At 35.6% G+C, this 13961-nt stretch overlaps 2 protein-coding genes across 3 annotated transcripts in view; one reads left to right on the top strand and one right to left on the bottom strand.

Moving 5' to 3' along the window:
- The window catches only part of LOC107753120 (titin homolog), a 40287-nt gene extending 29325 nt beyond the window's left edge, over nucleotides 1–10962 (top strand). For both annotated transcript variants that reach the window (XM_016569235.1, XM_016569236.1), the window contains exons 7-12: nucleotides 7131–7246; nucleotides 8529–8682; nucleotides 9502–9670; nucleotides 9840–9979; nucleotides 10625–10761; nucleotides 10881–10962. In XM_016569235.1, coding sequence (XP_016424721.1) covers nucleotides 7131–7246; nucleotides 8529–8682; nucleotides 9502–9670; nucleotides 9840–9979; nucleotides 10625–10761; nucleotides 10881–10962 — 798 coding nt within the window. The remainder of the gene's footprint in view (nucleotides 1–7130; nucleotides 7247–8528; nucleotides 8683–9501; nucleotides 9671–9839; nucleotides 9980–10624; nucleotides 10762–10880) is intronic.
- Nucleotides 10963–13320: 2358 nt separating this feature from the next.
- The window catches only part of LOC107753119 (beta-crystallin B2-like), a 2801-nt gene continuing 2160 nt past the window's right edge, over nucleotides 13321–13961 (bottom strand). The window contains exons 5-6 of the mRNA XM_016569234.1: nucleotides 13775–13917; nucleotides 13321–13637 (exon numbers count right to left, since the gene is read on the bottom strand). Coding sequence (XP_016424720.1) covers nucleotides 13469–13637; nucleotides 13775–13917 — 312 coding nt within the window. The 3' untranslated portion in view covers nucleotides 13321–13468. The remainder of the gene's footprint in view (nucleotides 13638–13774; nucleotides 13918–13961) is intronic.

Below are 13961 nucleotides of genomic sequence, written 5' to 3'. Positions count from 1 at the left end.
TCAAATGAAAATTTACAACTTTTATTTTTGGCAAAGTTAAAACATTGACAAACATGATATTCCTTGAAAACAATGTTTAAATAAATAATGTTATTATAAAGAATATTATTATTGTTGTTATAACTTTGAAGTACATTGTACAATGATAATATATTTCTGTCATAATTTCAAATTAAATCTAACGTTTATTTTGACGGGTTGTAGCGGACCTTTGAGTTTCAGAGTGTATTTGACAATGGTTTTTCCCAAATAAAACTAGGAAATGTTTATTTACGTTTTCTCTCAGAGCAGCTCTGCTGATTTTCATGTTTATGTAGACGCTGAAAACACCATTACCGTCATGCGTACTTCAGTATGCAGTAGACAAAATGGCGCCACTCAGAGACATGCAGAAACAAGCAGATTATTTATATAGCTGTCTCTTTGCTCATAAATATTCACAGACACATATCATATTTTTCATTGTTTCTCGAAACATAGCATTTCCACACCAGCGATGACATGACTGTAGCCCCAACCCAACAAACACAGAACGTTGCCTCAACGTAGCTAACCTTTTAGCAACGTAGTTACAACATGGCTAAAAGGTTGTTGGTTCTACGTTGTGTCGTTGAGGTTGTCGTTTTACGTGACATCCTCGTTATACTGTAAATTCCATGTTCACGACTGCACCGGGATTCCCTCTGCATCACGCAAATCATACGGCCTTAACTTATAACTTATTATTAATGCGACACACCTTTATCTGCACGAAGGGATGGTGTCCGCGAATATGAGCGAAGATCTTGGATGTATTGCCTGCTTTTGCAGCCACTTTGCGTCCACATTTTTTGCAAATTGGATCCGTCCTCAAGGACAACCCCGTTCGTTTTTTTTTATTATTATTATTTTTTTTATCCGAAGTATTCCCATACTGCAGATCTTAACTTTATTTTCGGCAGGGATGGAGATGAGATATTATCTCTGTTTCTGTCATTTTCTCCGCTGCACGTGCGTGTAAGCAGCCAAGTGAATGCAGAGTGAAGCAGCCTAGCGGAAATAAGTTGCATATGCACGGGTGAGATTTTTTTCATTCATTTTTTTAAAACCGTAGATATGCAAATGTTTACAGTATGATAACCGTGCACATTCAAACGTGATAAACCGTCATAGCGGTATATCGTTACAACCCTAGGCATAATTGGTATTGACGTTCTCGGCTTGACTCAAGGAATCTATCAAGACCAGTCTCATGACAACAGGCAAAACTAATGAAAAGCTATTAGCATTTTTTAAAAATTTCATTATAATTTTTGACCACAAGGTGGTGCTTCTCCTAAACTTTTTGAGCACCTCCAGGGCATGGTGCCGAAGATACTTGTCGAGTTTTGTAATGAGTTTTGTAAAAGATTGCATTTTACGACGAAATAGCCGACATGGGAAAATTTGGTATCGTTCGACTCAGTATGTCACACTGAATCTTAAGAGACCAGTCTTGTGATATTTGGCCAAACTGTTCAGAAGTAGACATTTTTCATATCTCCTGACCACTAGGTGATGTTGTGCCGAAACTGTGCAGGTAGCCTCAGGACATGGTTATTATATGTATATATATATATATATATACAGTTTAACTGCATAAAACAACAACTTCAATTTCAGAAAAAAAAACTGTTTGATAAAGCAAAATAGTCAACAAATGATAGATATAAATACCACATGGTATATAGACACCAAATGGTATCTGATATTGTATTATTTGGCTTATTTTGGTAGCTCTTACTTTGAAACGACAATTAAAGGACACATGCCAAACCTAAGCAAATTAGGCATTTTGTAAACTCTTACCAGACACTCTGTATTAGAAATAATCTAGTCTATTCTATGTTTGGCTGTAGCTGAAGTATTTATTAAGTGAGTATACAAGCAAATATGATTAAGACTAGAATGTGTTTCTTTTGGAAAAATGACTGTTTTAGTTCTTTAACTTTTAGCAGCTGCACTTCCATGCTTCCATATTGATCATGTTTCGATTCGAAATGCCTTCGAAGTAGAGACCTGCGCGGGACGGATTGTTCAGTCCTGCTCCTGCCCGTTCCCGCAGGATTTTGTCCCGCACCTGCCTGCTGCCGCAGAAATGTTATCTAGTCCCGCTCCCGCCCGTATAAAAGTAGCCTACAGTTGTGCTCAAAATTATTCATACCCTTGGTAAATATGATCAAAGAAAATTAATCTGTATCATCAATCCTTTAGATATTTTATTTTAAAAAAATTTACTAAAATCTAACCTTTCATTGGAGAATAAGAATTTAAAATGGGAGAGAAATCTCATTATGAAATAAATGTTTTCTCTAATACACATTGGTCACAATTAATCATACCCTTTTATCCAATACTTTTTGCAACCTCCTTTTGCCAAGAGAACAGCTCTGAGTCTTCACCTATAATGCCTGAAGAGTTTACTTTAGAGAACAACTGACAGGAGATCAGAGACCATTCCTTCATACAGAATCTCTCCAGACCCTTCAGATTTCCAGCTCCATGTTGATGCTTCTCCTCTTCAGTTCACCACACTCATTTTCTATAGGGTTCAGCTCAGGGAAGTGGGTTGGCCAGGGCAGAAGCTTGGTTTTGTTCTCAGTGTCCAATTTTTGTTTTGATTTTGATGTTTGTTTGTGGATCATTGTCCTGTTGGAAGATCCAACCATGGCCCATTATAAGATTTCTAGCATGGACAGTCGAACCCAGTCCCGTTTAAAGTTCCAGTCGTGTCTAGCAAATAAATTATGCTGGAGTTTGTTTTTGCATGAGAGCCTTTTCTTTTCTAGTTTTTTCTTGAAACCCTACCAAACAACATTGTTTTTTTTTTAGGCTTTCTGACCCCAAGACTCAACTATTTTCTGCAGTTCTCCAGCTGTGATCCTTGGAGTCTTTGGCCACTCAAACTCCTCACCGTGCATTAGAACGATATAGACACACGTCCTCTTACTGTATTAGAGAAAAATATTTATTTCATAATGTGATTTTCCCCCACTTTAACAGTTTTTTTACTTTTTTTTTTTGCTTTAATTAAAGGTTAGATTTTTTTTTTTTTGAATTTTTGAATGAAAGATCAAGTGGATAAACAATGCGGATTTATTTTCACAGCCTTCTTTGATCATATTTATCAAGGGTATGAATAATTTTGAGCACAACTGTATATAGATTTTTTTCTGTACATCCATGAAACATGAAATAGTAAGTTCCGTGTCGCCAAGCCACAACATCCCAACGCTCCCGATAAAATATTTGTTATTAAAGTATAAACATTTACAGCCACAATTATTTTTAACAGAAAAGCAAGCATAGGCTGCTGCGTTTGGCATGGCACAATGTGAGCAAAGAGTGCTCCTTTTATAATCACTAAAAAACTGACATTTCAGTTCATCGCGATCTCACAAAGCTGTTATACCACAATGAATATATGCACAATGAATAATGTCTACACTGTGTGTTATAATGAGAGGATTCGTGAGCACACAGATTTCAGAAGAATTTTACAAGAACTCCGGCATTTTGTGCGGTGAGTGGCGCTAACTTAAACGCCTCTGATTGGCCTACATTGCTCAATGCTGCAAACACGTGTTATAAATAGAAACTCTGCCTATGCTTGCGCCTGTTAATCATTTTTATTTTATATTAGTTGTTCTTTTGTGCAATAGATGAATAACAATTTATTTGTTTTTAGATATTTTAGGTTTAGATATTTTTTAATTTGCGGGAGTCCGGCGAATCATTTTATTCTCCCGCATCTTGCACCCACACTAGCCAGTATTAAGTCTTGTCCCGCGGGTCTCGCAGTATTCCCCCGAAAGTGCAGGTCTCTACTTCGAAGATTATACTATCTTTGAAAACCGTGAGTGTCTCTTGACATAAAATGGGCGGGCCTGATTAAAAGTCGTGGGGGGCCGTGTTTGGCCCGTGGGCCTTGTAATTGACACATGTGTGCTAAAGTGTTGCGGAGATATAGCCTCATGTCCATTTTGGTATGCTCTTCGTCAAATTCATTTACACGTTATTCGAGAACAGTTTGGCTAATCAACTTGAATTCCATAACTTTTTGCCTACATGGTCTGAAGATGATCTGAACCAATTTGGGTGACAATCAGACAAACTGCCGAGGACAAGTTTGAATTAGTAGTTTTTTTGAACTATTAAAAATTGCAAAAAAAACTTGACCTGTAGAAATTTTAATTTTGGTGTCCAATTGACTCAGCATGAGCCAAGGAATCAGAGGAAAAAATTATTTTGCTTCTAAAAATGTACAGTTAAAAGTTATTAGCATAAACAGGGGTTGAGTTAGAGACTCCAAACTTGCTATGGTTAATGTTGACGCTTACCACAAGTGGTTCTATGGGCTTCCATAGACTTCCAGAGCAGAAGAAGAAGAAGAAATCTCACAGATACAATAGGTGCCTACGCACCTTCGGTGCTTGGCCCCTAGACGAATCAACTTGAATTCCATAACTTTTTGCCTACATGGTCTGAAGATGATCTGAACCAATTTGGGTGACAATCAGACAAACTGCCGAAGACAAGTTTGAATTAGTAGTTTTTTTGAACCATTAAAAATTGCAAAAAAAACTTGACCTGTAGAAATTTGAATTTTGGTGTCCAATTGACTCAGCATGAGCCAAGGAATCAGAGGAAAAAATTATTTTGCTTCTAAAAATGTACAGTTAAAAGTTATTAGCATAAACAGGGGTTGAGTTAGAGACTCCAAACTTGCTATGGTTAATGTTGACGCTTACCACAAGTGGTTCTATGGGCTTCCATAGACTTCCAGAGCAGAAGAAGAAGAAGAAATCTCACAGATACAATAGGTGCCTACGCACCTTCGGTGCTTGGCCCCTAATAATAATAATAATAATAATAATAAAAACATGCACATAAAACATAACAAAATGACTAAAACTAAAATGACAACTGAAAATATAAAAGTAAAAAGTAATTCAAAATATTAATAAATATTATAATGGCTTATAAATTATATATTAAAAAAACAGGTATATGAAATAATATAAAGGTAAAAATTAAATTTACTATTAAGAACAACCTTAAATCTTTCTATTGTAATGAAACATCTTCACCCTGCTTGCTGCCTCAACTCCTATTCAGAAATTGATTTGAACTTCTCAAAAGGATGTTCAGTTCAGTTCTGATTGGCACAAACCCCTGACAGTCACATACAGTGCTCACACTCAGTTCTGCTTGTGATCAGAGAGCTGATGACTCTGTTTGTGTGTGTGTGTGTGTGTGCTTGTTAGATACACTGTACCCTCTGTAGTCTCCTCATTAAAAGAGGCACGGTTGAATGGATGCGCTCACCAGTTCAACCAGTAGATTTCTACGAGGTTATCATTGCAGTACTTTCATGGCAGTCTCACCAGTATCTTCATATGCTGTTTCCTGTCATTCATTTTCTCATGGTCACAGTTTTTGTGACTCAGTTTTTGTGTTTTGCAAATAATTTCCTGGTATTATGTTACAGCCCTGAAAATATCAACAGCTGCCGAGTTATGACACCAGGGTGTTAGTTTAAAGTGGTTTCTGTTACATGATGGTGAACTGGTGCTGACTGGGTTTGTAGTTGAATAGTGATCAGGGTTAATAGTCCTGCTGTTCTGTTCTGTGATACACACAAGAGTTTTATGCCCCGCTGGGCAGATTGCATCTCTTCACTCAGTGATTGGCTAATGTCCAGCTTTGGTTCTGTGATTTCACACCCAAAGGGAGTGGCTGGGATTGTTTAGTGTGAGATTTAGCTTCACCTGGTGGTTGTTTGCAGTGCTGCAGGATGATTAAACTACCTCTCTATTTTCATTCAGGCCTTTCCACAATCAGAAGCATCTTGCCCATTCAGTAAAACCAGTGGTGATCACTGACTGTCAAGTTCAACTCTTTTATTATTTATTTGCATTTATTTATTTTATTGTAAATTAAACAAAGTATTGGACCGTTTATTTTATTACACTATCATTCAAAAGTTTGGAGTCAAACTTTTTTTTTTAAGAAACTATATAATTTTATTCAAAAGTGTCAGTAAGGACTTTTACATAAGAAAATATATCAAATAAATTGTTCTTTCAAAGTTTCTATTCATCAAAGAATCAGGAAAAAACCTCAAGGTTTCCACAAAAATATTAAGCAGCTCAACCATTTTCAACATTGATTATAATTAAAAGAAAAAACAAACAAACAATTAAGCACCAAATCACCATATTAGAAATAATTCTGAAGGATCATGTGACACTGAAGGATGGAGTAATGATGCTGAAAATTCTGCTTTGCCGTCACAGGAATAAATTACATTTTAAAATGCATTAAAATTTAAAACAGTTTAAATTGTAATACTATTTCAGAATATTACTGTTTACTGTATTTTCAAACTTTTTTTTTTAAGAAACTATATAATTTTATTCAAAAGTGTCAGTAAGGACTTTTACATAAGAAAATATATCAAATAAATTGTTCTTTCAAAGTTTCTATTCATCAAAGAATCAGGAAAAAAAACTCAAGGTTTCCACAAAAATATTAAGCAGCTCAACCATTTTCAACATTGATTATAATTAAAAGAAAAAACAAACAAACAATTAAGCACCAAATCACCATATTAGAAATAATTCTGAAGGATCATGTGACACTGAAGGATGGAGTAATGATGCTGAAAATTCTGCTTTGCCGTCACAGGAATAAATTACATTTTAAAATGCATTAAAATAGAAAACGGTTCAATTTTAAATTGTAATACTATTTCAGAATATTACTGTTTACTGTATTTTTGATTAAATAAAATGCAGCCTTGGTGAACACAAGAGGCTTTCTACAAAAACAAGCATTAAAAAAGTCTTACCAAACTCAAAAGTTTTGAACGGTAGTGTGTTATGTCAGGATTTGAACACAGGTCTTCGTGGATATTAAGTTGTTAAAAAGTTTTTTGTTTTTTTTTCCTTTGGTAATTTGCTGTCTCGTCCAGACAGCCACTGGTACTCCCTCAAAAAAAAAAAAAAAAAATATATATATAATAAATAAAATGCATCTCTGTGTAGAATCATATTATTTTGGCAGCTTTTTAGTTTAAAACATCCTCTTTTCTTACTTTTTATCTACAGGAGCTGGTAAAACAATGTGTTAGTGGACAGGAGGAGAATAAAGACACAGACAATCTGGTGCAGGAGCCCGACAGTCAGTACGGCACATGGGAGACTGGACTTCACACAGATGACAGGTGAACACATACGCCTTCCAAAAACCATGTAAAATCATAAACATTTATGTCCTCAAACTAACATAAACACTATACCTGAACAAAACTATTCTCAGTCACTGTTTGTAACTCAACACCAGGATCAATTGCATCTATTGAGTGAGTAGCGGAGCTATAATGCTATAACGACCTCATGGACAGACACACAGGCAGATTCATCTTCATTACAGAGCAGACTGGGCTAGTCAGAGAGGTTTGGTTACGGCTGTGACTAAAGCAAGAGGGATTCAGATGAAATGAGAGCTGGTATATGTGGATCATTTGGTTGTATCTGTGCTCTAAAAAGGAACTTTGGATGGGTAGATGTGTGTTGTCAATGTCTATTAGCAGGGATGTCACAAAGGGTGATGTAGCCGCCCAGTAACTCACAGATAACCAGTAAGTTTATTAGGAACTGCAAAATTATACATGGTTTAAATTAAATTATAAATGGGAGTCTGACCAACACTCATGTAGGCCTAAATGACGTGTGTGAATTAAATTAAAATCAATGGGCTACAAACCATCAGCGACAGATCTTTTGTTCCGTATTTTGCCATACACCCGAGTATAATGGATTATTGGAAAAGAAAAAAAATGTAGGGTGTGAACTTGGTTCTGTTCGTTGCTTGTCAATGGATGGAGGAAGATCTGAATGTGAGCTTGTAGTCTATTGTAAGGATCGTATTACAAGTTTAATCCAACAAAATGATTGGACTCCTGCATACATCGCTAGAGAAAAGTCTGGCATTTTAGCGGAAGGTTGTTATGATGTTTTGATTAAAAATTACTAACCCTTCAAACTACTTTTGCTTTGGAGAAATGTTCCTCACATAATATGAGGGAACAAATATGAGGAACAAAAACAGAATGTGTCTGTTTTTGTGCTGCTTCTTGTTCATCTGATGTAGCAAGTGACAAAATATACCATCACAAGTATGCAAGGAAAAATACTGCCAAAAAAAGTCATAATAATAATAATAAAATAATGAAAATAGAGTTTCATGATCAGTAAGAAATCTTAGTAGTTAATTGAATACATACACTGTAGTATTTATACATTTAATTTATTTATGCATAAATCAAGCTGCTTCATTTTTTTTTTTTTCAATTTACTGGCCATTGACTGGAGTGGTAAAAAGCTCAGTTCGAACCTCATAGCAACCTACTTTTACAGTCATGTTTTTTTAATTTTACGTTTTCTGCACAAATGAAATACAGACAACATATAAGTGTTTTCAAATATCCCTTTCCTCCTCCTCAGCCTCACTCCAGCTACACCTTCATCTGATGACAACCTCACCCCATCTCCACGGAAGCCCACCCCACCCCACACAGCTGAACAGCCCCTTCTCATCGACACACCAGATGGCTCGACAACATCTCCTCAAAAGCAGACCGAGCTCCCATTCCCAGAGGTCAGTCTTCGTTGCTAAACCATAGGGATAGTTGGCCTAAAAATGAAAATTGTCATTGTGCTCACCCTCATGCTGTTCCAAACCCTTAAGACTTTCATTCATCTTCAAAACAAAAATGAAGATATTTTTAATGAAATTTAAGAGATTTCTGTCAAAGTCAATGAAACCAAAACTACTGCTTCAAAAAGTTCATAAAGAGATTGTAAAAGTAATCCATATGAATTGAGTGCTTTAAATAAAATCTTCTGAAAAGACATGATTTATATTATGAACAGATTTAATTTAGACTTTTATTCATGGATTAAACCACTTAATTCATGTTTTCATTGTCAACTTTTACAATGTCTTAATAAACTTTTTAAAGTGTCAAAAGTTTTGGTGAAATGGACTTACACTGGGTTGACAGAAATCTCTCCTGTCCCACTAAAGAGATTCTGAAATTCTGAAAATTCTGTAGTCACTTACGCAGCCTCATGTCATTTCAAACCTGTTTGACTTTCTTCTGTGCAACATAAAAGGAACATATTTGGAAGAATGTTGTTAACCAAACCATTTCGGTTCCATTCCATTATATGGACAAAAAATACAATGGAAGTCAATGGGAACTAAAACGGTTTGTTACCAACATTCTTTAAAATATATTTTGTTTTTCATAGAAAAAAATATAGTCATACAGGTTTGGAATGACATGAAGTTGAGTAAACAATTACACAGTTTTCATTTTTTTGGAGAACGATCCCTATAAAGACTCTAATTTTAATGCAAACACACAAAACTGTACATGGCATTTGTTTGAGATGTCGCTGTCTGTGTCTGTAGACCTCCACAACACTGTTAGACTCCAGTGCACTACGTGCCAGGGTCAGTCTGAACAAGAAGAGCACTCGCAGAGCCCTGCCTTCTCGAGGTGCCCGTCACAGCGCCCTCTTATCACAAGTACCCGAGGGAACCGGAGCAGATGATGAATGGCGCTACAAGGACTCAACAGGTACTTACATCTTAGCAGCAAGACACATGCGTACCTGCACATCTCATCCCATGAGGTTGGGTTTAAGTAGGTTGTGGGTCCTCTTTGGGTCATAATTATCTTTGTACTGTAGCAAAGTCAGTAAAATCTAGTCCTCTGGACTCATTCCAGTCTTTCTCTCTGTCTGTAGAGGAGAAGACAGACTCTCCTAAGCAGTGTGAAGACTCAGACTCTGAGGAGCAGGCCAAGGGAATCGAATCCCGTACTTCCTCCGTGTCTCAGCCTCAGAGAGTGGCGCTCTTCCCTGGCATGGACCCATCTGCTCTAAAGGTGAGGGGATTTGGGGGATTTTTTCCCCCACCAGTTCCATTTCCTTAACCTTGTAAAGCCTGACATTTGAAATAATAGTCTGGAAAAATCTCATTTTTAGGAAATGGAATAGTTTATCGAACCTTTAGACAAAATCTGAAGGGGAAAAAATATATAAATAATAAATTATACATTTTAACTTTTTTTTAATGAATAAATAAATATATGTATGTATGTATTTATGGGTAATCAAGTAAACCTAAGTTGCTTCAGTCAAGTAAATGTTCATCTTGAAATTTTAATAACAATATAACAATATTTACTAACAATATTTATTCGTACATTTACTTTATAAAAATCAGTAAAGATTTCACAGCGAAAATATGAGTAGAGGTTAGAATTATTACTTGCTAAAACAGTATGAACTGTCAATCAGACGACAGAAGGCATGTAGAAAATTCAGTAAAGTTTTGATCATGTTGAAGATAGAAATTTGCATATCAAATATGATATGATATGATTAAGAAAAATAAGTAAATCATGGTGATTAAACAGAAGCACCTTCCTAACAATGCTTGTTTTTGATCAGGCTAAAATTGTATGAATTTGTTTGGAAGCTGATCATTTTGCAGCTTATGTGACGCGAGATTCGTTCATTCATTTCAGGCTCAGCTAAAGAAGAGAGGCGAGTCAGACAATCAGACAGACGGCCCTTCACCCTCTCAGCTCTCACGCTCACCCAAATCTCCATTCTTGCCTCGAGCCTCCCTTGTGCTGCCTCCTGCTGGCGGCAAAGAGAATGTGTGAGTGCTTTTAGGTCAATGGACATCAGAAAGTCTCAGAATCGTCTATTGTTTGGCAGTGCTGAACATTATTGTGTGTTTTTGTTTCTGATTTTTTTTCTCTCTCCATCCCCTCTCAGAGAAGAGTCCTCACCTCAGTGGCTGAAAGAACTAAAGACTAAAAAACGTTTAAGTCAGTATGAAAACGACGGTACAGCCTGAACAAGCAGGTAAATGGTCTTATGTGTCTGTATGTGCAATTACATTATAACTAGGCTTGTCACAATACAACAATTTCTGTAGTTGATGGCAATAGCAGCGATTATTATTATTAGAATTTTTTTTAATTTACCCAGTTTTATTAACCTTAAAGGGTTAGTTCACCCAAAAATGAAAATAAGGCTGTCTTTTACTCACCCTAACGGCATCCTAGGTGTATATGACTTTCTTCTTTCAGACGAATTGAACTAACCCTTTAATATTTTTACACTTTATTTGAAATTTTAAATATTAGTTCAAATACTAACAGATTAAAATAAAACAATGCCATGGTGCTATAGGTTTATTTATTTAATTATTTTTAATTACAAGCAATATATCAAATAAAGCCAAGGTGCTTTACGTTTTTAACAGCTAAACAAAGATTTAGTTTCTGTTCAAGTAAAACAATAAAAATTATTACCTATAAATTGGCTAAAAATGATTTAATTATTGGCATGACTGTCTTCACTGCATAATTATTAGACAAAATATATTCAGGCTAATTCAGCTAGATTGTTTTTTTGTTTTTTTTTTACATTTTTATATGTATTTATTTTATTTATTATTTACATTCACTTAAATGCATAGTTCAGTCAAAAATATTTTTCTGTGGAACATAACAGAGGACAGGTTTAGTTTTTTAGTAACTGTTTGGTTACTAAAAATCTTCAGAATTAAAATTTTTGGGTGAGCTGTGTCTTTAAGAACTCATTGTTCAGAACGTTGCTGATAACAATAAACAGATTTAATTAAAAATCTGTTCATATAAAAAATGTCGCCGCCAGAACACAAGTAAAGAAATCAAGGTAATGGGCAAAATTATATGCAAGGTGATCAAGTTTTGCTTAAACAGTTTATCACTCCTAATAACCTTTTTTTTCAGATTTGAGACATTCAGACATGCAAAGGTCTGTATGCTGCCTCAGTTTGTCTAGCTTTCACCATTCCATCGTGTCCTCCATCATGTTTGGATCCATAATATCATGATTGGAAAAATTGCGCATGTACAATCAATCATTCCCTTTATTTCACTTTGTTCTTCTTTTTATCCCAATACTTTACTTGCTTTAACCGTGGGCCAAAATATGATGATAGGAAATTGCACAATCAGCGTGTAAATCTCTTTTTCTTCCCTTACAAGGTCCTATTGAATGAATACAGAAGGGAAAACTTTTCATTTGTGTCCCTCACTTTAGGTTACACGCATCTTGAGTTCGTTTCTTTTGTTTACTAGTTTGCTTAAGGGAAATTTGAAATGTCAAAGTACTGTAAACATCGTTCACATTACATTGCACACTTGTTGTTAGCGTATTTTTGAAAAACAGAAGAAGAAAAAACGCTGGGCCGTTTTGCCACTCCCACATAACAAGCACTTTTCACCTGTTAATGAACAGCGGTTCTAACCAGAAGTCACTTTTGTAACGCACGAGTCTTCACCCGTGATGTCAATGTTGTGATGCTGACGGTATGCGAGTAATGTGTCCTATGGTTCTTTTTTTGTTTTTCTATTATCAGCTTCTTTTCATTGTCTGCCTACTGTTGTTATAGTGTGTTTAAGTGTAATTTGTCCTCTTTATTTTAAATTTGACTGTAAAGATGTTTATTGCACTGTTGTAATGCCAGTGTCCAATACTGTAAATTCATAATAAAATTTGCTATAAATATATTTTTGTTCCATTTTTTTTTTTTTTTTTAAAGTGTGCTTTTCAGAACTTTTTCAGAAGGTTTTTTTTCTTTATTGCAAGGCAATGAAGCCACTGACAAGCACTCCTCTGTTAACACCACCTTTGGCAGACAACAGCTTTAATCAAAAAGAATGATTAAAACTCAGTTAACATGCACATTTTCTGATAAAAGTTCAAACCTTATTCTGAAAATACATTAACATGTTTCACAGCTATCTGAATATACCTATAAACATATAATCGGAATATTATATTGTGGAAATAATGGAGATGCTTGTTCTTGAAATGTATATTACTGTTCAAAAGTTTTGAAACTTTTATTCAACAAGGATCATGTGACCCTGAAGATTGGCGCAATGGCTAATTATAATATTAATATGGAAAACTTATTTTAAATTGTAATATTTCACAAATTACTGTTTATATATATATATATATATATATAAACACGTGTTTTGACTTGTGAACTTGTCTTGAACCTTGATATAATGCAGAATCAGGTGGCAATTTCAAACAGATTGAATGTAATACATTAATTATGGATCAATTGATAGACTCAATCAGATATGGATTTCAAAAAGTCCAATTCACTTATAAAACAGTGAATGCCCAAATAAAAGTTCCGAAATATTCATGACGCAAAATCACTTATTTATTTCTCAGCAGTAGCAAATGGAATCACTGACAACTGAAAGGGTCAAAGATAAGCATTCAGAGGTGAAGAGTAAGGAAAGGATGGGGCGTTTCAGAAGCTTTAGGGTTTGAGGAGAAGTGCCGGGCACTCAGGTGGAGGGTTGGAAGGCCCCTCTTGGGTGATACTGCATGTCACGGATGCGCCTCACAGACTGGATGTGAGGCAGCACGACCCCAAACTCAGAACACTCCTTAAACTCTCCTTTCTCAAACAAGTACTGGTAGCCTCTGTATCCTGGGTACTGATAGCCCACCCAGCTGGAACCAAGATAACAAGAAATGAACCAAAATGATTACTATACAGGAGGACATTTAAAGATTAGAATAGTTTGAATAAATTGTCTTAAATGTGGGTTCACTGTATTCATGTAAGCTGTTTCTGAGGTATTACTCACGTGCCACACTGCACACGAACTGAAGAGACTTTCTCATGGTATCCATGAGCGTGGAAGCTGGGGACATCATCATCTATGATCTCAATCTTCTTCCCAGCGAAGCTTGGGTTCTCATAGAGTACGATCTTGTGTTCCTGGCTGTCCTGCGAGGACATAGGAAGTGTAGAACAGAGTATTGAAAGACACC

Source organism: Sinocyclocheilus rhinocerous, unplaced genomic scaffold (assembly GCF_001515625.1).
Source record: "Sinocyclocheilus rhinocerous isolate Xijiao unplaced genomic scaffold, SAMN03320098_v1.1 scaffold20, whole genome shotgun sequence".
NCBI classification, from domain to species: Eukaryota; Metazoa; Chordata; class Actinopteri; order Cypriniformes; family Cyprinidae; genus Sinocyclocheilus; species Sinocyclocheilus rhinocerous.
The sequence above is the reverse complement of the archived record's forward strand: the minus strand, read 5'-3'. Positions and strand labels throughout refer to the sequence as shown.